This window comes from Hemibagrus wyckioides, linkage group LG01 (assembly GCF_019097595.1).
Source record: "Hemibagrus wyckioides isolate EC202008001 linkage group LG01, SWU_Hwy_1.0, whole genome shotgun sequence".
Lineage (NCBI taxonomy): Eukaryota > Metazoa > Chordata > Actinopteri > Siluriformes > Bagridae > Hemibagrus > Hemibagrus wyckioides.
In genome coordinates, this window is record NC_080710.1 from 19,301,430 (window position 1) to 19,324,887 (window position 23,458).

Here is a 23,458-nt window from a genome sequence, read left to right on the forward strand (position 1 = left end):
CAATAAATCTCCTCATAGCAAATGTCACCATTAAAAGTACTACACATTTTATAAAATAGAGTGTAGAGTGTTTTCTACAAAAGTCCTAGTGTCTGTGTATAAGATGCTACTGTAAAAATGATAGCGTAGTAAAGCTAGCAAATTAATATAACCCTTGCTATTGTCAGAGAATATCAATAGATCCATATCAGAGAAAATCAATCAATAAATATGGAATTAACGAAACAAAAACAAACAAATCAATATTTAGGATTCCCTGAGCTCAAAACTGTTTTCAGAAATTCAGTGAGAGGGTCTGGCAGTTATGTAGCAGATGTTATAAAATACAGGAGGAGCAGGAACACATATCCCACATGATTATACTTTAACTTTTGCAGATTTTAGTGTAGTCTCTAGTTGAGCAGCCAGTTGTGGTCTCCTGCAGCCAGCATCTGCCCCCCTGCTCCTCTGTTCCAGGATTTTTCCGCCCTCAATATGATCGCAGCAGCTGCACCAGTATCACCCCTCTTGCCTCCTCTCAGTTATGTAGCTCTCTCAATCTGTTTCCACAACTGCAACAGTGCTGCCTCAGCTCTGCCTCTGCCAGCTGCTCATCTCAGTGAATTTTAAGTGTTTATGGCACAGATGAAGTTGACAGAAGTTTGCTAGTCACCTCTTTCTGTTGAATTTCACCTCTTCCTTCAGGTGTCTGTCGCTCTTTGCAGTTTCACCAATTATGTCACTTGGACTTTCTTTGCCTTGGTTACTGCACCTTTTTCGTTCTCAGGTCTGCTACACTTAGCATCTCTCAATGTCATCTTAAGGGGTTTATTAAGTGGGATTTGTGGCTTGACATATAAAGTGGAGACAGGGTCAAATTTTTTGTGATTTTTTTTTTGTGATTTCCTCTAGCGAGGCGAGGACGTGCAAGTGAAAGAAAGATAGAAAAGAGAGGGGGCAGAGCTTTATATTGCACTAGGAGAAATCCTTTCTTATTGCTCTCAGATTACGGCATCGACCACTTTTCTCAGATCCCCATTGAGCGGAAGTGCGGGCTCTCAGAGATGGCAGGTCCTCCCACTGCTATCATCTATACCGTCTATATAGGAATGACAAAAGAGGCTGCATGTGGAGGCATTGAGCATCTTGAAATCCTCTGCCCACACTTATCAGGCGAGGTATTATGTGGCTCTCTGCACTAATCTTCACAAGCCCTTGGTCTCAATCAAAGAGGTGATGATTGGGAATAGCAATATCTATCAAAACCGGTCTTGCATTGTTAGCATGAATTGTAATAATAATAATAATAATAATAATAGTAACAATAATGTAAAACTAAATGATATAAATACAGAAATAAATCATTTTTATTTCAAAAGTGTGTTTTGAACCTAAAATAACAATATGATATAGGCTAGAATATGGAACAAACAAAAAAATTGTTGAATATAATGTTTGTTTATATTATTGAGGTGCAACAACAATTCCAGTTCATCCAAAAGGTGCTCACTGGGGTTGAGGTCAGGCCCCTTGAGTTTTGCACTCCTGCTTTGCCACTCAGTGTCTTGATGGAGTTTGCTTTGTGTACAGGGGTATTGTCATGCTGGAACAGGTTTGTGCTGTGCCATTTAGTTGCTGTGAATGGAAATACAAAGCCATTCTGTACAAATGTTTGCTTCCAACATTGTGGCAACAGTTTGGGTAAAAAAAAGTCAGGTGTAGAGAGTATCTTGGCCATATAATATATTTAATAAGAAAAAAATGTGAAACTGTTTTTTTTTACTATTTAAATGTACTATTTAAAGTAGATTTAAATTGTTTCTGAAATATAAACGTAGTTAATACACATGACAAGCAAAAGTGATAGTATTCATGTCCAAATATTAGCTATAGCATTCTGCACCAGCCACAAGCTATCCGTTAGATTTCACCAGAAGAAAAAGCATTAGAGTAATCATGTCTGCCAGTGATAAATGTAGGGGTCAGTGTCTCAGTACCACAAAGTGTCAGGTTGATAAAAGGCAGCCTTTGTGACATTATTAAGAAAATGTTCAGCCTTCTACATCAAAACCAACATCTGTGTGTTTGTAGGTTCCATTAGTTTTCTAGCCAGAATGTCAGGTTTATGCTCATTTACATTGTTCAATCAAGTAGAAGGACATTATTGCACCTGAGTTGTTTAGGAGTAAAGATATAGAACTGTGTTATCTGTAAAGCTATGGTTGTTAACCCCGTGATCTCTGAACGGATCTCTGTGAATCACTGAATGTTGTAAATAATTAACTAACTAATTAAGTTGTCTATGTTTGAAACCAGGACATGCGGATAGAATAGAAAGTTCAGTGAAAGGTAATGTAGCTAATACTGATGATGGAGAGGAATGCTGCATGGTAAGCAGTAGTGCTTGCTATAGATTGTGAGCTACTGAAGTACTTTTGTATTAGTGTAATTTGAAACAATTTGGAACAATAAACATTGTCACATATAGATATATATGACAAAAATCCTTCAAATCGTTTGTCTTCTAGGTGACACCGGATAGAGGGATTATAAATGATTCCTCCTCCATAACTATAAACTATGACATCAAAAAGTATATTTGAAATGATGTTCAGTGTGAATATGAGTCCAGGAATAAGCACAGGACAGAATGTAGGATTACAGTAGCAGTTCTTATGTACGAGTCTACGGTATTCAGTTTATCTATGTACTATATGCTCTACACGTAGGTAATAACCAACACAAGCAAAAACCCAAAATGCGAATCATCACATAGCCTCATTCCTCTTCTACAATTGGTCCAGTGTAATTCCGAGAGCACGTCTATCAGTGTTGCTAGTAATTAGATGAAACACATAACAGTAAAGAGATGCATGGGAAGAGCTGACACTGCAAAAGATTTGCAAATAGTTCTCAGTACTGATTAGTGATTGCACATTTACATAGTGTGTGTCATTCAAGCGTCTGTGATGTTTGTTGTTTCAGATTAGCTACCAGAGCATTGAATCCTCTGACCCCGGCATCAATGTGCCAGGTCCACGGCGTACTGTGTCCAAGCTGAGGAATGAAACATACCACATGTTCTCAAACCTACATCCAGGCACGACTTACCTCATCTCAGTACGGGCGCGAACTGCCAAAGGTTTTGGCCAGACAGCTCTCACCGAGATCACAACCAACATCTCAGGTATGAATTAAATGTGTGTGTGTGTGTGTGTGTGTGAACATGCATGCCTTGGCATGAATTAAGTCAGCTCTGCATTGTAATACATGAGCTGTAAAAAAATTCAGTCACTTATTTGATGCTTAAAGGCAATTAATTATCTAAAGAAAGAGACACGTGATGTGAAAGAATAAAAAAAAATCTTGTGTATGGAAAAAAAAAGGATGAAACAGTGTGTGTTTGTTTGGTGTTTTTGTGCATTGTGTGTGTTCATACGTGTGTGTATACACAAGTGAGTAGATGCAATGTCACACTGGTATTGCTGTATATATGCATGTCAGCTGAGCAAAGTCTCTTCAGCTGCTCCAAACTGAACAGCACCTTCGGCAACATTTTCTCTGTGCTCAAAAGCACTGACACACTGACACCCTGCCATCTCTTCAACACCTAGGAGCTTCACACACTAACACACTGAACAGCACCGTATGCTGCAAACAGCTGGGCATGACTACAGTCCCATCACCATTTCTTATTCTTTACTCATAAAAATATGCCTCACTTCTGTGTGTAGAAAGCCATATGGAAATGTTTAGAGTGTGTTGTGAAATATATTAGTGTGAAGATTCTCAGGTAGTTTAATTATGAATTTTATGGTAAAAATTCATAAACAGACAGAAAAAATAATACAAGAAGATAAGATGTTTCAGCCTTCTGAAATTTACCTCATTTTTATGTGCCCCTGACCATCAAAATCACATGTGCTTAGTGAACATCCTATTCTAAAAACATGGGCATTAATATGGAGCTTGCACCCCTTTGCTTCTATAACAACCTCCAGTCTTCTGTGAAGGCTTTCTAATAGATTTTGCAGTGTGGCTTTGTAGATTTGCCCTTTTTGCCACAAGAAAGCTTGTGGGGTCAGGTACTGTTGTAGGGTGGTGAGGCCTAGCCTGGGGTTGAGGTCAGGGCTCTGTAAAGGTCACACAGATTCTTCCTCACCAATGTCAGCAAACCATGTCTTTATGGACATTGTTATGTTTATGGCAATTGTCAGACATTCCTTTCCAGAGCAATGTCATTGTTAATGAGTTATGGGCTTTGTTTAACGGTCCAGCAGTGGTAGCTTGGGAGTGCTGGGATTTGAGTTCACAACTTTCTGATCGGTAGTCCGACATTTTAGCCACTCTAGCATTGCCGACCTTATCATGCAAGAACATGTTTGGGCACAGCACAGTTAGGTTCAGTGAAGGGAATCAGTTGCAACAGATTTGGGGAGGCAGTGATACAGTTTGAGGCAGTGGTAGCTCAGTGGTTATGGTGTTGGACTACTGATCAGGAGGTTGTGAATTCAAATTCCCAGAACCATTACACTGCCACTGCTGGGGGCCCCTGAGCAAAGCTCTTAACCCTCAACAGCTCAGTTATATAAATGAGATAAATGTAAGTCTCTCTTGTTAAGGGCATCTGGCAAATGCTGTAAATGTTTGAGGAAGGCAATGCTACAGCATACGAAGGTATTCTAGATCATTGTGTCCTTCAAACTTTGTTGCAACACTTTTTCTTTTTTTTTACTAAAAACAGAGATGTTTTTATTTAGGCTACTTTATAACCTTGGGTGTCTTCTAAGATCATTTGTCATAAGAATGCAATTTCTTATAAACACAAATGGTGGTAAAAACAGCTATCTCAGACATGGTAGGTGTCACAGTAAAATCCCTTCAGATTATAATCAGACACCAGCTGTCAAACTGCCCAGAATGCTCCTCAAAACACAGAGGAATGCTGCCTGAATGACCTAATGAACAGATTTTAATAACAATAAATATGTCAACAGAACAGATCTGACTTATCAGTGATTATTTCCTCATCAGTGCACAAACAGTGATCAGTGGAGTAAAAGCACAACAGTCAGCCTTATGTGTAAAAGCTGTGATGGACTTGACACGATGAGACAGAGATTGATGTGGATAATGCTGATATCAATTTTCTCATTGTAAACGTATAATTCTTAAAAGTTGGCAGCAAAGTGGTATGTAAATGTAGTGGCAGGTGGTGCATCTTTCAGTGAAATTAAAATAAAGTCTTTAAAAGCAATTTCTCAGTTTTTTTAAACAAACTTTAAAAGGCTTAAATACAAATAATACACCAATTTCAGGTTATAAAATTTTAAGATGTCATGAGACATTTTTAGATTACATAATAACACGAAAATTTCAACTATTTGAAGAGTTTTCCCAGAGCTCTACATCTATATTCTGTGTTCTCTGTGTCCTTTGTAAATTTCTAGCAACTACTGTATGTGTGTATTCATTAGTGCCTGTAATTGTACAACTGAATGAACGCTGACGTGTTGAATGAGTCAAGGCTATTAGAGACCTCACTTTAATTGAACCCTGCATGCACTGTGATTTTACCAGCATCCCTTTTAATACCATAATCATTGATTTCTCAGTAATTGTTTGCTTTTCCTCCCCTTCTCTCACCTACTCTGTTCAGGCCAAAGCCTCAAATTTCCTGGCACTTTGTGCCTTTTAAATGCACCTTGTATCCTAGACAATCAGTAGGGCCATTTTTGCAGAGGAAAGTCAAAGTAATAAAGAAGGTAGAAAGTGTTGTTTTATAGCTAGATATTATGGATAGAGTTAAGTATAGGTGTAGTCTATTATCACTATCTCTGCTAACTTTCTACAGCATGATTCATGATTCACCAGTATGACATGTTTAGGTAAAAACAAAAAATAAAATACACCAACTACATGACAAATGAGCTGTGACTCATGTTCTTTTAATATCTCATTTTTTTTTTATTTTCTTCTTCTTCTCTCTCTGTATATGAAGCACCTACCTTTGACTATGGAGACATGCCAGGTCCACTGAGTGAGACAGAGAACACTATTACCGTGTTGCTGCGTCCCGCCCAAGGCCGCGGTGCTCCGGTCAGGTGCGTTTGACATCACTGCTTCGTGATTTACAGATACAAATAATACAATTTTGTTGGTATGAAATTTGTATGGATATTAAATATATTAATACTGATGACTCACTGTGTTCTGCTCCTCAGTACATATCAGGTAGTTGTGGAGGAGGAGAGTGGGCGGAAGTTGAAGAGAGAGTTGGGAATGCAGGAATGTTTTCCCGTTCCCACCTCTCACGGTGAGGCGCAGGCACGTGGCGCTCCACACTACTGCTCAGCTGAACTGCCCCCCAGCAGCCTGGCTGAGGCCACACCCTTTACTGTAGGGGACAACCACACCTACAATGGCTACTGGAACAGCCCACTAGACCCCAGGAAAAACTACCTCATCTACTTCCAGGCCATGAGCAACTTCCGAGGGGTGAGTGAGCAGCCCCTGTGTCATTTTCTTGGCGTTATTTTTAAAATAAACAATAGAAGTTAGCTTTATCAACATTATTTATCATTATTTTCAAATTTCAACTATATACACAGCCCAAAAGCTTCAGCTGACTTTGATGAATAGCTTCATCTATATGTTTATGTAGAAAAATTTACTAGCAACTGCAAATGAAGGAACATTGTTCATCTTTGTAGTTGAATGCAAACAACAACACCTATGTACAGATACAGATTGTATAATATACACACAATACACACAATAATTAAAATGTTCCACTTAAGCAATAGTAGGAATTGTGTATTAAATTATTTATTCTCATTAGAATTACTTTTTGAATAATTGTAAAGGTATGTGTGGCAAAATGATTGAATATTCTGAACAAACACAAATATATCATATATCATTTATAACATTTTTTTTTTCATTATTTGCTCTTAGTAACTATTAAGCACTGTTTTTGCCTTTAACCATACCCTGTTTCTGTGGATATAAATACATCCACAGATCCATAAATATCTGGTTGCACACATGTAAAAATCTCTTACTCAGTCATCCATTACTGACTGAAATACACAAATACATTTCAACACAAAAACAGAGATGGATGTTGAGCTGCACAAACCAATATATAGGTATAAACGTATTATGGATGTAAAAATGCAAAATCTGTTAAAATGGCATCAAGCACAACAAAACAAAAAAAAAAATAACAAAAAATGTTTTACATGCTGTATATGAATCAGTTGGAAATATGCCAGAGCTTATGAGCATACTGTTCCCCCACACAGTGAGGAGGATGGAGAAGTAGAGAGAATACTTGGTTGTCATGTTGTCGACTAGAAAATGGAAAATTAGCTAATGTTCCTGTATGTTTGAGTCTTAATTAGTGCATGTGTTTTTCTTTTTATAAATTAATTTTCATGTGGTGTGCCATTTGTTATTGAGGGCATGTTAAAGTTCAAGAGTCTGTCCTTAATTACTTAATAGGTCTCCAGTATGTCAAAGAATGTTTTTTTTTTAATACACCATAATTCATGCACATGCTCAGATCAGCACTTCTATATTTCAAGTCTCTGAGATGCAGAGTTGTTGATGTCAGATCAGATCCCCTCCTGTGCATTTTGTCATATTTACCAAGACATGAAAAATGGATACTAATCTTTTTTCATGTCTCATCACTCTTGGGAGTCGGATGCATACAACCCCTGGTGTGTAAGGGCAGACTTTATAGACTTTATAGTATGGAAGAGAGAATGCTATAAAATTCCCACAGTCAGTAAATCTGTGATAAGCTCAGAATTACAACAGCATTACTCTACAGCATTTCTTATCCTCTCTTCATTCGCACATGCACACAAGTTTATGTAACATTAAAAGCTCATGGTTAGAACTGGCTTTCACGCATAAGCTGTGTCATGCCAGGCTTCTATTGTTCAGGCTGTATTTAACCAAAATACATCCCCCGGTGGACATTCTGCATCTTTAGAGCATCCCAGCTCTTGGGCATGGACCACTGTGTCGGCATAATTGGGCACAGGTGCAGTTGATCTGAAATAGATAATTGGCAGTTTATGTTATTAGTCAGGCCTACACTGGCGAGAGGAATGTGGTTTATCATGTAAGCAGTTTGTTGCTAAAATTAGGCCTGGACAGATGGGTCTTGGTTGCTGCCTAAGAAGCATTGCATACCAACTTTCAGAGAAGTTTATAGTTTGGTGAATTGTGTGAGCGTGGCAAAATAAAAGCCACACATTGGTAAGGCTTACTCTGCAACCTACACAGTTGGATTAATCAAATGAATTGGATTAAAGCCTCACCAGCGGGCAGGATTAGCATTTGCTATGACTGGAAGTATGCCTAGAGAGAGAGAACCAGTACTCTGACACCTGCCCACCACCAAGCCAACTCAGCGAGGATCCTCTAGAGCCCTAATCGGTCTGTCTGCCTCCTCCGAAACCCAGGTCGCTTGCAGCTTTCTCACACACACAAGCTGTCTCTCTCACGTTAGTCTAATTCTCTAATTACCCTCAGGGATTATGACAAACACCACAGAAACAGTTCCAGTGACATCTAGCACTGCCAAGGTAACCCAGTACTTCCTCAAATATTGTACAAATGAAGACAAGCTGTGAATGTTAATCTTGTTCCCTTATGCTGATGTTTATTATTCAGAACTCCTTTATTTCTACTTGTTGGCCTGTGCGTCATTTGAATTTATGACCATTAGACCATGTAGGACAAGATGCTGTGGCTCTGTAGCTGTCTGAGGCTGAGGCTTCTTGCCACTATTACTGAGTCACGCTCATTACTCACCTGGAGCGCATACAAATATGCCATCACACATTGCAGAAACGTGGCAAAACGGCAACGTGGAGGCTTTTTTAATACTTCATTTTGATTTGATGCCAGTCAGCGTGTGTCATCCTCAAAGAGATGCGCTGACATTTAGTAGAAGGTTATCGCTGTGGTTCAGCACCTGGAAACCTGGCTCTACTCTATTTGTGCGTTCGGACAGCAACATTATGTAGCAGGATTTTGGCCCCCTGGGCTGTTTTACTCTTGTCTGAGTGAAAGTGTATGTGACAGCTCAACTACAATAGAACCCACCCTCAGTTTTACTTTGCAGCATAACCACTTTGAGGGTGATCTGCTTGTGCTGTAGTTTCGCACAGCTCCAATGATTTACACCCCTGACCTTTACCTAAATACTCATTTCTCTTTGCCAAGATTTTATGCTCTAGTAATTGCTGTAAAGACTGGCACTTACAGCTAAAAAGATTGGGGTTTCGAAGGGGGAGGAAGTGTTTAGCATTACTGTTCAAGAGTGTGTCCAGAGTCTGTCTCTAATTTTGTACAAGCATTTCCCTTCATATTCATTTTGTCAATTTCTCCACAACAGTGGCTTTAAAACTTGGCAGTGGCATAAGAAGCATCTGCTCAGTAGTTAGCCATTATTTCTGAGAATTATCTAATGATGTTGCTGCTGTTATCACTTTGCTGAGTTGATAGATCTAAAAAGGTATTTGAAGGATGTTTGATTATAAGCTCATCAAAACAGAACTTTATGAGATCTTATTCTTTAGTCTGTCACCTAGTCAACAATAAAACCAGGACTTGTGTTGTCTTGTTGTGCATAAATACAGTTTGACTCTTTTAGGGTCGAAGTATTCAAAGAGGTGACCACTGTGTGTGTGTGTGTGTGTGTGTGTGTGTGAGATCTCCCACCAAGCACCTTCTGTCCCTCAATCTTTCACTCACTAATTACTTCCTCTCTTTTTCACTTTCCAATCTCTGCCATGTCAAGATGGATGGCCTGAGCAGAAATCTATCATCTCTCTCTCTCTCTCTCTCTCTCTCTTTTGCTCTCTCACTCTCTCTTGCTCTCTCACTCTGTCTTCACTAAACTGAGTGTGTGCCTTCTAATAAGTCCTCCCCTCAAGCCTGGTTAAATATAGTTCTCATAATTCATTTACTTAGACTGAGTTTGCTGACAGATCCCGTTTTGCAGCGGCGGGCATGACTGTTCCAGTGAATTTTATTAAGTGGGAAAAGTAGGCTAAAGCTTTGTGACTGGAGCCGTGTGATCAAAGCTTAGCGGCTCTCTGCCCTGTCGCACAGCGACTTCTCTTATTGACAGCCTCCGATGGTGGCTCCATGCTGTCAAAGTTATATTCCTGGGCATTAACTATGAGGACAGACTTTACTGAGACAGAGCTGGGCCTCGGGTTCTGTTCAGAATGAACCACAATGATCTTTGCATGCTCTATATTGGCTGTCATCAGAGAGTGTGCATCTTGGAGATGAGCCATCCAAATACCCTTGTGTGTGTGTGCGTGTGTGTGTGAGAGAGAGAGAGAGCGTGTGTGTTATGTTTTTCTATCTATATAACTGAGTAGTTGAGAAACTGCTGATTCCCTGGGATTTTCACACACCACAGAGTTTACACAGATAGGTGTGAAAACAAAACATCTCCACTGAGCAGCAGTTCTGTGGTCAGAAACACATCGTTTGTGTGAGAGGTCTGAGGAGAATGGCAATACTCATTTGAGCTGACAGGAAAGCTATGGTAGCCTACAGTAACATGTGTCTAGTTGACCAGATGGTGTTTTTTCGATGGGTTTGCGTGCTTGGAAATGCATTTCTGCTCACCACCGTTGTAAAAAGTGATTATTTGAGTTACTAGTGGGAGGAAACTGAAGAACATTTTCACACAAATTGGTTAAAGATTGAAGGAGGGACTACGCGCTGTGTCACTGTGCTTCCCTGGGTTAGATACAGGTGTAGGTGTAGCATTAATTAGCTGCATTAATAATTATGTCATTGCAAGGTCCTGACAAGGAGAGTAAGAGTAGTGTGTGTGTGTGTGTGTGTGTGTGCGCATGTGTCTCTGTTTATGAGAGAGGAAAGCCTGAGTGCAGCATTAAAGAGCATTTTTAGGGTTGAGGCAGTTTGAATGGATTTTCAATTAAAAAGAAGAAAAAAGCAATTGAACCCGTTTGAGAAGGAGGTTCTCATTCTTTTATTCCTGGAGAAATTTGCATAATTGTCCTGTAATGCCTGAATTAGCATCTGTAAATCTTAATTTGATAATACATCTCCTTGTCGAGGTAGCGGGCCAGAATTAGATTGCAAGCTTGGATCTCATTAGTGTTATTTGACGAAGGTCCTTTTCATAACACCCCAATGTCATCAGTCCAGATTTCAGGGAAATGAATTTCTTCTTGGAATTTGTTTGATGCTATAAAGCCCTTTCCCTAAGTTCTCTGCTGCATATCTATGCAGTATATCTCTTTATCTTTTCAGAATACAACATGCACACTTGAATATTGATGCATGCATTTTTATGTAATGAGAGCACTACTGATTTCTAATGTATTTAAGTCTAGTTTCTTGCTCCTGTTGCTTATCCAGTTCACTTAGATTACTCAGCAGTATTGCCATCCTGTTTCGTGGAACAAGCCACTGCGACTAAATGATCTCTGCCTCTCTTTTCCTTTAGGAAACAAGGATAAACTGCATCCGAATTGCCCGTAAAGGTGAGTGTTGAAACAGATTTTTTCCTCAATCCTAAACTGTGTTAAGCCAGGCTTGGATATTAGAATGCTGCAGGCTAGTGTGCGAGTGGCTGATCCCTGCTTAAACCTTGACTGGAGAGGCTTAATCTTAAAAGTATGTAACTAAAGAAGAATATCTGTTTCTCTGGGCTAAAAACCTTCATTTTTAATCCTCTATTCTTCAGATACAGTTTTTAAAAAGTCCTTTAACATTTTATTAGTAATATACATATATTTGTGGAAGTGTATGGAATATAGGTACGTGATGTTATGTAGTGTTTAGAGTTCTTGATCTATTTGTAACTTAATCTGCTAACAACAGTAGTTATACTTATGATAAGTCCAGGAGTTCTCTTCTGCTACCATGTCCTTGATAAAAGCATCACTTTTGTTCACTGAGTGAGGAAACACATTTATCTAGGTTTTACAGTTCTTTAGCCTGACTCTCACCACATTTTCCCCATTTTCTACTCAATATAGTCACCTGTCAGCTCCCACCCACCCGCTAGCTCACTCCTGTAATACAACAGCTACTTATCATGGAGAGTGAAGGCTAACACACACTTCTTGTGTCTTCCTGCATCTTGGCAGACTGATGCTCATGCTGCATCACTGCCCTCTTCCCAGACGCTCATGACTGGCTAGTGTCACTGTTACTGCCAAGGGAGACAGAGAGAGAGTACACCACTTCTCCCACATGGAGGTCCCTTAGCTTCCCATGGATGGCTGTGGCATTGTGGCATCCTGACTTTTGTTTTTACTTCATTTGCAAAACTGACTACTTATCCCATACTTATAACATGATCTTCACATGTTATTGCAAAGATTCTGCTTTAGCATCTCATCAACATCTGATGGGTTTTCCAAAATCAACAGAAATATGGATGCACAAAACATGTTCCCATGCTCTCCTTGTTACAAATCTGCATGTGTGTGTTTGTATATTACAAAAGTTGTATATTACAAATTTTCTCACTCCCAGGTTAAACTGATACATACTGTCTGGAACAATTCATAAGTTCCATATTGTAAAAATGCTTAGTAACAGACATACACATGCACACACCTCACACAGACATGTGCCAAAATGGTAGAAAGCTACTGAGGAGCACAGGTCAGTCTTTCATCATGTTTGTTATTTGTGCTACCAGGATGGCAGCAGCCTGAATCAAAGCCTGAATCTCAGTATTGGTCAGACTCACATAGTCAAACAAGCCAGGAAAATTCCAGAGAGATCAGCACGAGTGAGCCCTTCACATCATACACACACCTGTAGCCATCAAAATGGCCTGTCAAAGAACCCTCACCAAACATGAAAAGAACATCAGGAGGCATGAATGCCCATCCAGATGACAACAAAGGCCACCGCTAGCCCCTATTGAGCACTGTCACAGATCAGCACTGGCGACGCTGGTATTTATAGCTCTCAGCTCTCGCTCAGCCTGCACTGAGCCTTGTGGCTAAATTGACTTTGAAGGGATAGGATGAGAAGGGAGGGGGATACTTTTTCTTTGACTGAGTAATGAAGGTGGAAAGGAGCTTTCAGAGCATGAAGCCAAAAGCTGAGAGCAGCCATTTTGGAACTGTCTCATTCTGCATCTCCTATGCACATACACACACTGTGTACAGATGGGCTATGATTAATCACACTTCAGCATATTTGTTGGCAAAATGCTCTTCCCTTTTCTACCTGAGATTTAGCAAGACAAGCCATTAACCATTGGGATTTGTGCTAAACACAGTCAGCCAATTAATTTACAAACTATTTTTGATATCCTTTTAGCTACACATGGTCCCCTACACATGAAATTGTTTTGTTAATTATTATATAAATGAGTATAGTAATATTCTGGCTATTTATTAGAACCGTAGAGCTTTTTATTCCTGAACCTGCACAAACAGTACACACTAGGTCTGACTAGTTGACATGGATTAGAGCCATTCTTGCTTTTCATTACTTAAGGCTTGGATTAAATGTATGTATATATATTTATATACTTCAAGCGACATGATAATAAATACAGTTTTGGTAACAATGGGTTATGATTTCCACCACTTAAATGAACGAACATATGAAGGAACAAACAAACAAAAGAACGATGGTAGAACAAATAAACAATCAAAGGGACAAACAAACAAATAAATAAACAAATCCATTAATTATAGACATCTGTATTGCCCAGACTGTACTTTGAGGACCTACATGAAGCTACATGAAAAAGTAACAGAGAATTTAGAAGAGTAGAAGAAATGATTGGAAGATGTTGAATGCTGCTATACACATTTGAAAGTCTAGTTTTTGACACGGCGTAATATTTAGCTCAAATATTGGGAAACATGAACTAGGCCAAGTCATGTGGGGTTAGTCATTCATCATACAAGCAGCAGTGATAAGAGTATTGACTGATTGTTGTAGTGTCTGATTGTGCCCAGCACTCTAACAGAAATTATACGCATTGTTTGTGCCGCCTCTGCCTCTTAGATGTGATAATACAGAGTGATCATTACACTTATTTACAGACACACAGGCTGTAGCCCTTAACTTCTCTTCTCTGCACTCATGTATTATGTGATTGCTTAATATTACATTCAAAAACAGCATAATTATTTTTTTCTAACATTTCATTTGTTGCACTTCAGCAAATTTGAAGTAATTGTGGCTTGAATTTAAATAATTTTCAGGTCACATAATATCATGAGAAGCGCAATACAGGCACGATACTTTATAAAGTATATAGTATATAGATATAGAAGTATATATATATATAGTATATAGTATAAAGTATATAGAATAAAATGGAGATCTCTTTTGCTTTTGTTAACTATACACAAAAAGAAAACTTGTGTAGATGTTACACAACCTGTCAAAGTGATGTGTTAGTATAACGTTCTCCTGAATAGCTTTGCCAAGTCATCTCGTGAGGAATAGATAGTGCCTAAATTTCTCAATATCATTTTGACATATGTTTCTGACAAATAACCTAAAATAGCCCAGCTTGCAGCTGTGTGAGTTTACTGCCATGTTCAGTCATTTCCAGTCATGAATTTTATGACCCAGGTTAAATGATGCATAGCTATATGCATTGCAGAACTAAAAAAAAAAAATCAGTCGCAGGAATAAAATGTAACTATATAACATTGAACTGAATAGTATTGTGTTGTATTCATTCATGTTGCGTCAAATTGACTTTTGATGTTTTAGATGCGCTATAGTGAATGACTCTGATTTAAAATGTCCTCATTTATTCTGCTGCAAATCAATTCAAGTTAAAAATTATACCCAGTAGGCCATTTTGTTGCCTCTGTCATATAAATCTAGGGAAGAAGTGTGTGCGCATGTGTGTGTGTGTGTGTGTGTGTGTGCATGTGTGTGTGTGTGTGTGTGTCGCCCCCATAATGTTCTCAAAGCATTGTAAAATTGCACAGGCTTGCACAACCAAGCAGCCAGGGCACCCATTTCAACATGCAGGTGACAGTTTAATTAACAGTCCCTTGGCAGTCTTCACACAACAATAGACTCTCATTTCTTCTCTAAGTACCAATTTCCATTTTTGGGGCACTCAGCATGTGCTCACATTAATCTTGAAACAAATTTCATGCTCGTGTTGGACTTAATTGATATTCCAGAAGAAAATGTGGCAGGAAAAATGAAAATCTTATTAGATCCGCTGTAAACTTTAATAGATGTTTTCCCATTGTTTCTTTCTTTACACACTGCTTTATTAGTTGTTAATATCTTGCTTGGTGATGCTTGAGAATGAGGATGAGAAGTGATAACAAATGGCAGTGTGTAGCTCTCACAGAATACAGGAGACTGTTCCCAAAAAAGGCCTTGGGGCTTTAGATGGAGAGTAAAACCCCGCCTTATTCCTCCCTCCACTGTCCCAGATCTCTCCATCCACTCACTTGTATTTTTAGCTATGGCCTTGTGCAGTGCTTTGAAACAGACCTCTTTCCTCAGGCCCAAACTGACTTTCCCTCAGCATATAATCTTTCAGGCTACTGGGGTTTCAAGAAACACCCAGCTTCTTTGAAAAGAAATACTTTGCATACAGTAAGTTCATAGTGCTTAAGAGAATGAGAAAAATAACCAGCTGCCAGTGTATCAAGCACAAAAGTATATATACTTGAAGGTGTGAGTAGACATTTTCTTGGTTTATTTATCAGTTTACTTTGATACTATGACCCGTGTCTGCTTGAAATTATGAATAAAAGAAACTCTGGAGTCTAGGTATCATAAGTCTGTTGAATGTAGATGATGGCAGTCTTGTGTTTATCCATCACATTCTGAATCAGCATCAAAATACAAATTAAATGATAAACTAGTGAATAACTACCTGCAATTTGAAATGACCTCACATAGGGAGAATCTTAGAAGAATTCAGGGGTTCACCTGAATTGGGGGTGTGCAGGGAAACTGAATTCCCCTTGCCTTTGATTTATGTGCACACAGAGAGAAGCTGAGCTTTGCTACTGTAATTTGATGGGAATGTAAAGCACAGCAAGGCATAATGGTGATAATGATAATGATGTAATAGGGTTTCACACTTTGTACAGAAATGCTTTCATGCCTAAATGAGAAAACGTTTCATCAAAACTGTCTGTTGTTTTTAACTGGCTGTAAATGTAAGCGTTAAATTTAAATGTGTTTATATAAATTTTTAAATCAATCATGTATCTTTGTGAGTCACATCTTTGAGAGTGTTATTATTATTATTATTATTATTATTATATTAACTAACATTTATTATTCTGTTAATTAAGTATTTTATTAATTAATTTTGTTTTAGTTTTTTTAGTTTTTTTGCTAGACTAATAGACTGTAACTTAATTGGAATTGTTTCCACGTTTTTGACACACATAAAAGAAAATAATATTTGAACCCCTGTCATTTATCTATCCTGCCTTATCTGGAAAACCCACATTTCTGGGGGGCAGAACTCAATAAGGCATATATTAGAGTTGACCTTCTTTAGCCTTCACTATGAATGTGGGGGAAAAGGCAATTGAATAGATGCTTTTCACTCAAAGACCCACCCTGTCTGGGCTGCTCACTCATCTCAAGTGCAAATGGGTTAATTTATTGTAGGCTTCACTGTATATGGACACTTACTCTTTGCTTCCACTTCTATCACACAGTGTCTTTGTACTGTGTGACTGAGGGTTAGTGAAATAGCTTCCCATGGACATATGCAATGTGAAGTGACCTCTGCCGCATCACTGTCAGTGCAGATGGGTGGAAATAGTCATTTGGGTGTAGCCAATGTGTTCTTGCTGGAGGAGGTATACTCCTGCTGTTTCCAGCTACGGATGGATAACTCTTAAATCAAGAGATTGAAATAGGATTTTTTTTTAGTCGCATTTTGATTTCTGCTTCTCTTATTGCATTTGTGAGGATTTCATTCCAGCATTTCATATGCAAATGTGTTCTTAAATGTGTGAATGTGTGTGTATGTGTGCATTCTACAGCGGCCTGTAAGGACCTTCGGCGGCCTCTGGAGGTCACGCAGCACTCGGAGGAGATGGGGCTGATTCTAGGAATTTGTGCAGGAGGGCTGGTGGTCCTTATTCTGTTACTAGGAGCCATCATCATCATCATTAAGAAAGGGTGAGGATTACATAACACTTTTTTAAAACATATGAGATCTCTGCATGTTGTTCTTTACCATGAATAACCATAAACCATGATTGGCTGTAGCGTGTGTGTGCAACTTATCAACATAATAATAAGAGTTTTTAGATACCAGCACATTTCTTTTAGCCATCAATTTTTCAGTTTCAAACTGGGATGGTCACTTTTGAAGGAATTCTAGGTTATATGGCTGACATAGTAATAGTACAACTGTAACTAAAAACAGAATTAGTTTCCAGTCCTCAGTCTCCCAAAAGGCAGCAGAACTGCCGCACAGGGCTTTCATCTTCTGAGATTACCTGGGTGTGAAATGTTTAATTAAGAAGAGGTGCAATTCAATTACTCACTTAATTAGGCCCGGTCTGACATTAGTCTGACCCAGAAACGAGCTGATAATTGGGCGGGAAAAGGTGTGCTTTTGGAGATAATTAGTATTGTTCTCTAAAGGTCTCTACATTAAGATACTCATGAGAGAAAAAGTGCATGATCCACTGCATTCATTCTAGCCCTCTCTATCCCTACTCATTTTAACATGAGTCTTTCATCACTTTCAGACAATGAAATATAAATAACATAAGCTTCTTCCCAGGTCTAAGAATCCCCTGGATTACTGCTGCTAACCTGTCAGATGAATCTTATGTCATTGTAGGCTGTGAAATGTAGATGAGTGGCTTAAATGACTGGTCAAGAGGAGATTTTCTAGGTCAGTGGCCACCAGCACTGTTCCTGGAGATCTGTTGTCTATAGATATATTCCTTTCCAACAGGATTGGTATGGCTGATCAAACAGAATGATGATCTTGAGCTGGGGTATAGCAGTGGCAGTAATATAGTTTAAAGGATTATAGACCTGGACACTACTGTGAAGTTGCCTCCAAGGCTGTTAATAATGAAAATCTCGCTAGCATTTGGGTGATCCATTAAAAACTAACAAGGTAGCATATGTGATTAGGCCATATCTGCTTTGGCTACCATTTTTTTCTGTCACTGCTGAGGTTTAGCATGTGTCACATTGCTGGTGTGGCCAAAACAAGCCTCTGACAGCATGTCATTCTTCACACTAATCAGAGCACTGGCAATGCTTGCATCTCATGTCGCCTCTGCCTTATTCTCTTTCTCTCTTTCCTTCTCTCTCTCTTTCTCTCTCTCTTTCTCTTTCTTCTCCTCTCCAGAAGGGACTACTACTCTTACTCTTACTATCCGTAAGTGGCTTTTCCTCCATTGCACACCATCATTTTCCATTGTGTTAGCAAGCACTGTTCGGAGAGTACTTCAGTGGCGTAACAATCTCTCTCCCCTCTTTTTTGCTGTTCTTTTTCTTTCTCTCTGTTTCCGTTATCAGTAGGAAGCCGGTGAACATGAATAAGACTCCCATTACGTACAGGCAGGAGAAGAGTCATATGATGGGCTCAATGGAGCGCAGCTTTGCAGACCAGAGCACCCTGCAGGAGGATGAGAGAATGGCTCTGTCCTTTATGGATGCCCACACCTGCAGTACCCGGAGTGAGACACACACACACACACACACACACACACACACATGTATTAAATAAACAGCACATGAGCACATGAAGTATAAATAACAATTCCTGCTCACAAATTGCACTTCCTGCACAAAGAATATTATTCACACTGTGGCCTGAGAGGCACATCTATATCTGGTTTCTATATTCACACTGTGAGCTACTGCATACTCACGCACATTTATCATCCATTTTACAACCCAGAATCACAATGTGGAAAAACATCATGCCCACTTTCACTCAGGTAGCACGTACAGGCTGTTTAGTGCTGAGCTCCAGAGTTCACTGACCCATACTTGAGTGAATACGACTCAGCCTGCAGTTTACCATTTCCATTCAGCTCAACCAGGATAGGCAGGAGATTTGTATTAATGACTCATTTCTCCTACATCACCCCCTGCAGGAGTCCAGGCCTTAAACTATGAAGTCTCTCCTTGGACCACTAAGCACCTTTTACACACACATCATAACAGGAGAGGGGAGGATGAGTGTTGAGCTCGAAGGCTATTGAAATATATTTCAAGCAAAATTAGAATATGTGCCTTGTGAGGCAGGCTGTCTTTTTCTATCATTTCAGTGTTGGGAAAACTATACAAGATGGAAAATGGGGCAAAAATAGCAATAATTTATTTGGCCCAAGAGTCTGATTCAAGGAATGATTAATAGATGATGTTCAAAGAAGTTGTTCTCTTGATCAAAATGAAGCTTTAATGGCATGTCTCAAAGCTGTCTCGCTTATTCTCCCAAGTACCACATCATATCTGGGTTTCACTATTCTTGCTTGCTAATTTATTTCTACACCATGATAGGAGACTTTATAAAGTCGCACTTATGTTAATTAATTTATAATTACACAGAAGCTCAAACAAATAAAACACCTGGCAGTGGTTTTTGATTTTTTTTTTCCATGTCTAGACAACAAGCGTTATTCATTATTTACTATTTAGTGTAGATTAGTGTGGTATATATGTGTGTATACTTATGGATGTTTTTCCTTCAGGTGACCCACGCAGCTCCATGAATGAGTCCAGCAGCCTGCTTGGTGGATCACCTCGGAGACATTGTGGCAGTAAAGGTTCTCCGTACCACACGGGGCAGCTTCACCCTGCTGTGCGTGTAGCTGACCTTCTGCAACACATCAACCAGATGAAGACAGCAGAGGGCTATGGATTTAAACAGGAGTATGAGGTGAGCAAATCACATATCAGAGTGATCTGAGATGAGGCTTAATTATATTATATCTACATATTGAGTTATATCTATAGTAGTAATTATATCTACAGTTATCACTCCAGAATACACCAAAAGAGCCATCTTTTTCTCCTCATTATAAGCAGGGCATGAGCCAATAGACTTATGAATCTGGATTGAATTGTGCATATATTTTGAACTCTCAGATATTAATGGACACTACCTAGACATCCTGCTCCTGTTACCCAATGCTTACAACTCACAGGATGTCCTTTTTCTCAAATTAAATGGACAAAGTTTTGAGTTTGTTAATCTATTAGTGTAAATTTGACAGCAACACTGGAAAAAGTATTTAAGATAAATGACCAATATTTATTTGGGATAACAATTAAATGACTGAAAATGGATGGCTGAATAAAGTTAAAAAGCCCGAAAACTTTTGCAAAAAAAAGGTTAGGCTTGCAGCAAAGTGTTTTATCCAACACAGGTTAATGCTGATAAGTAATTAAATAACCTTTTTTTGCTCTCCACTGCACATCAGCACAAGTAATTTTAAACACTTTGATCAGTTTTTGTGATTGCCTCTGCCACTAAACAGTTCCCAACTGCACAGCTCTAATATTATTATGCCTTCCTTTACTCTCCTTTAACCTGAAATGGTAGAATTTGTCACGAATTAAGTACTCAAGGTTGGATGCAAATGCAGGGGAGTTTAATAAATAAGAGTGGTGGCAAAACAAAGAAAACAAAAGGTACAGAGAAACTAACATGAGGATAACAAACAGGATGAAGAATAAGGGAAAACAAAGTGAGAAATCAGAACACAAATCATAAGAATATCGTTTTATGTGGACAAAAGTAATGGAACACAAAACAGCGACTATCACAGACACACAAACAACAATCCAAACCATAATCTAAATTATAGTAACAAGTAGAAGCAGGAACAATAAACCAAAACAACAAGCAAAAGATCAAAACCAGATGAATCACTTGTAATAGACTTGATAATGTCTTGGCAGTTTGTACGGAGTGTGTACTTCGTGATGAGCAAACGAAAACACAGAGGGTGAGTGAGAAACAGACTGAGGGTGTGTGTGAAACAGGTGTGTGTGCGATTAAAAGTCTGAGGATTGTGAGCGTAGGAGTGCTGGAGGCTGTGGCGGCCATGTTTGATGGACATGAATTAGCAGGAGCTGCAGCGTTACATGCTGTGACAAAACTGCTTGTTTTTTAGTCTTTTTTGGGCTATCAGTCCTAAAAGACAATGTTAAACACCATGTTTTAACGTTTAATTGCCAGCAAGGAAAAATCTATATAGCATCTATAAGCCTACCTGAGATGCTTCAGTGACACCTTCTTTCACATCAGGATTAAACTAAATCCAATATAACGGACCACTAATGGCAAGGCAGAGTGAGAAGGCTAGCCTTCCAAAGCATTTATAAATATCTCATAGCCTTCCCCACAGATTTCTTCTGTTAATCAACGGCGCTTGAACTGCACTTGTGCTTAGTATGGTGTCAGCAGCTCCACTGAGGGATATTAATAAACTGTCAGTGTTGGAGTGGATGGCAGTGTTCATGGCAGCAGATGTCTAGTTGCAAGAGCTGTAGCCTCATGGGAGCTTGGTGTCAGTCATCTGTTCAGAGCAAAGGTGTTTTGTCAGACTGGAACGTGGTGTAATACAGTACAAGAACCCTGCTCCACAGCCTGAACACACACTATAACATACTTGCATGTTCTTCACACCCTCACTGGTCCCACTCATTACCCACACATTACACATACCCACCTGGTATACTGCCATGGCATATGAGTGATTTAACACTTGCAATAATTAATCCACATTTTAAGGTTTTTAACGAATAAACCATTGATTAGTTGATATTGCATTCATGCTGATTTAATGAGCATGTCTCCACTGATAGGAATAGGAATAAGATGTTTATTTCATTGGAAAATACAAGCATATTGAACTAACATTTGTAAAGATCCAGTGATCTACAGTTCCTTGAGTGAATGGATAATGGAGTAGTTCATTTATAATTGATTTGTAGCCATTTATTATTAGCTTATGACTATCAATATGACAATCAATAAGTTATGTATTTTTTTTTATAGTTACCACTTTTTGCTACCATTATGGAAAAGATTAGACACATGTATTTGAAATTTGAAGTAGGGAGAAGAAACACCTACTTCGTGCTCATTCATCTTTTTTACTCTTTCTGAACTAATGGCTCTAACCCTGTAGCTAGTCTCTGTTCAGATGAGCTGCCTTCAGCAAAATAGTTCACATAAATGATGGGCTTGGTTAAAGTTGCAGCAGAGTTTCTGCTACAGAAGCTACACTGGTTTATGTTTTAGAAAATCTGTGTAACTGACTGGTGTTCCTCAACTACTGTCATCTTAAGTTATCACCTCTGCTTCATTATTTATACTATATTTTTGGATGCATCACATTCTGCAAGTTGATTTGCTTTTGATTTGAAGATGAACAGTTGCTCAGAATTTTCACATCTGCACATCCTTAAGTAACCCTCCTAGGTTGGATTGTTGAGATGAAAGCAGAGTAATGTGCTTGCCTCTCACCTATTAGTTTCAATATCACAGGCACTTAAAGGTTTTTTTTTTCCTTCTCCACCCATTCGATCCACCTCTGCATTCATCAATAAGTGTTATATCTCAGAATACACAGCTCACATGCTGTACGTGTATATAGAAGTACACTCAGAGTAAACACTGATGATTTTAATGCAGAGTACACTACCAGTCAAAAGTTTGGACACACCTTCTAATTCCATGGTCTTTCCTGATGTTTATTTCTTTCTACATTGTAAAACAATGCTGAAGGCGGCTGAAATACACAATAATATCCTTTTAACAGTTGATATTGAGATATGTCTGCTACTGATGCTCTGTAAAGCCTTCATAACGGCTCTAATCTGAGGTGCAGTTAATTGGTGATTTCTGAGGCTGGTAACTCTAAATGAACTTCTCCTGCAGCAGAGGTAAATTTTGGTCTCGCTTTACTGGGATGGTCTTCATGTGAGCCAGTTTCATCATGGTGCTTGATGGGTTTTGCAAATGCACTTGACAATACTGTTCTTGCAAGAACTATTCCAGAACACCTGACCTTCGTGTCTTAAAATAACAACTGACTGTTTTTTGTTGTCCTTACATATGGATTACTTAAGTCCATGTGTGTTATTTCATAGTTTTGAAATCTCCAGTATTGTTCTAGAATGTAGAAAATAAATCCCTAAACAAAAAACATTGAATTAAAAGGTGTGTCCAAACTTTTGACTGGTAGTATATATATGTGGGGTCAGAGTGGTACAGTAGGTAGCAGCCTCATATCTACAGGGTCTCTGCTTCTATGTGTGGATTTTTGCATATTGTCTAGGTTCTTTGGTTTCCTCCTCAAGAACTTTATCTAAAATGTGTATGATTAATTTTTAGTCCATCCATCCATCCACCCATCCATCTATCCATCCAACCATTCATTCATTCATTCTTAAGTAAGCACTTTCTCCATGTCAGGGTTGTTCTGGATCC

At 38.8% G+C, this 23,458-nt stretch overlaps 1 protein-coding gene across 9 annotated transcripts in view; it reads left to right on the top strand.

The window, feature by feature from the left end:
* The window catches only part of ptprub (protein tyrosine phosphatase receptor type Ub), a 190,264-nt gene that overhangs the window by 131,951 nt on the left and 34,855 nt on the right, over positions 1–23,458 (top strand). For 4 of the 9 annotated variants that reach the window (XM_058387584.1, XM_058387605.1, XM_058387594.1 and 1 more), the window contains exons 10-17: positions 2,965–3,166; positions 5,981–6,083; positions 6,204–6,477; positions 11,498–11,534; positions 17,022–17,160; positions 18,356–18,385; positions 18,526–18,686; positions 19,707–19,894. In XM_058387584.1, the coding sequence (XP_058243567.1) occupies positions 2,965–3,166; positions 5,981–6,083; positions 6,204–6,477; positions 11,498–11,534; positions 17,022–17,160; positions 18,356–18,385; positions 18,526–18,686; positions 19,707–19,894 (1,134 nt within the window). The remainder of the gene's footprint in view (positions 1–2,964; positions 3,167–5,980; positions 6,084–6,203; positions 6,478–11,497; positions 11,535–17,021; positions 17,161–18,355; positions 18,386–18,525; positions 18,687–19,706; positions 19,895–23,458) is intronic. The other 5 variants (XM_058387628.1, XM_058387655.1, XM_058387647.1 and 2 more) reach the window with 2 other exon arrangements.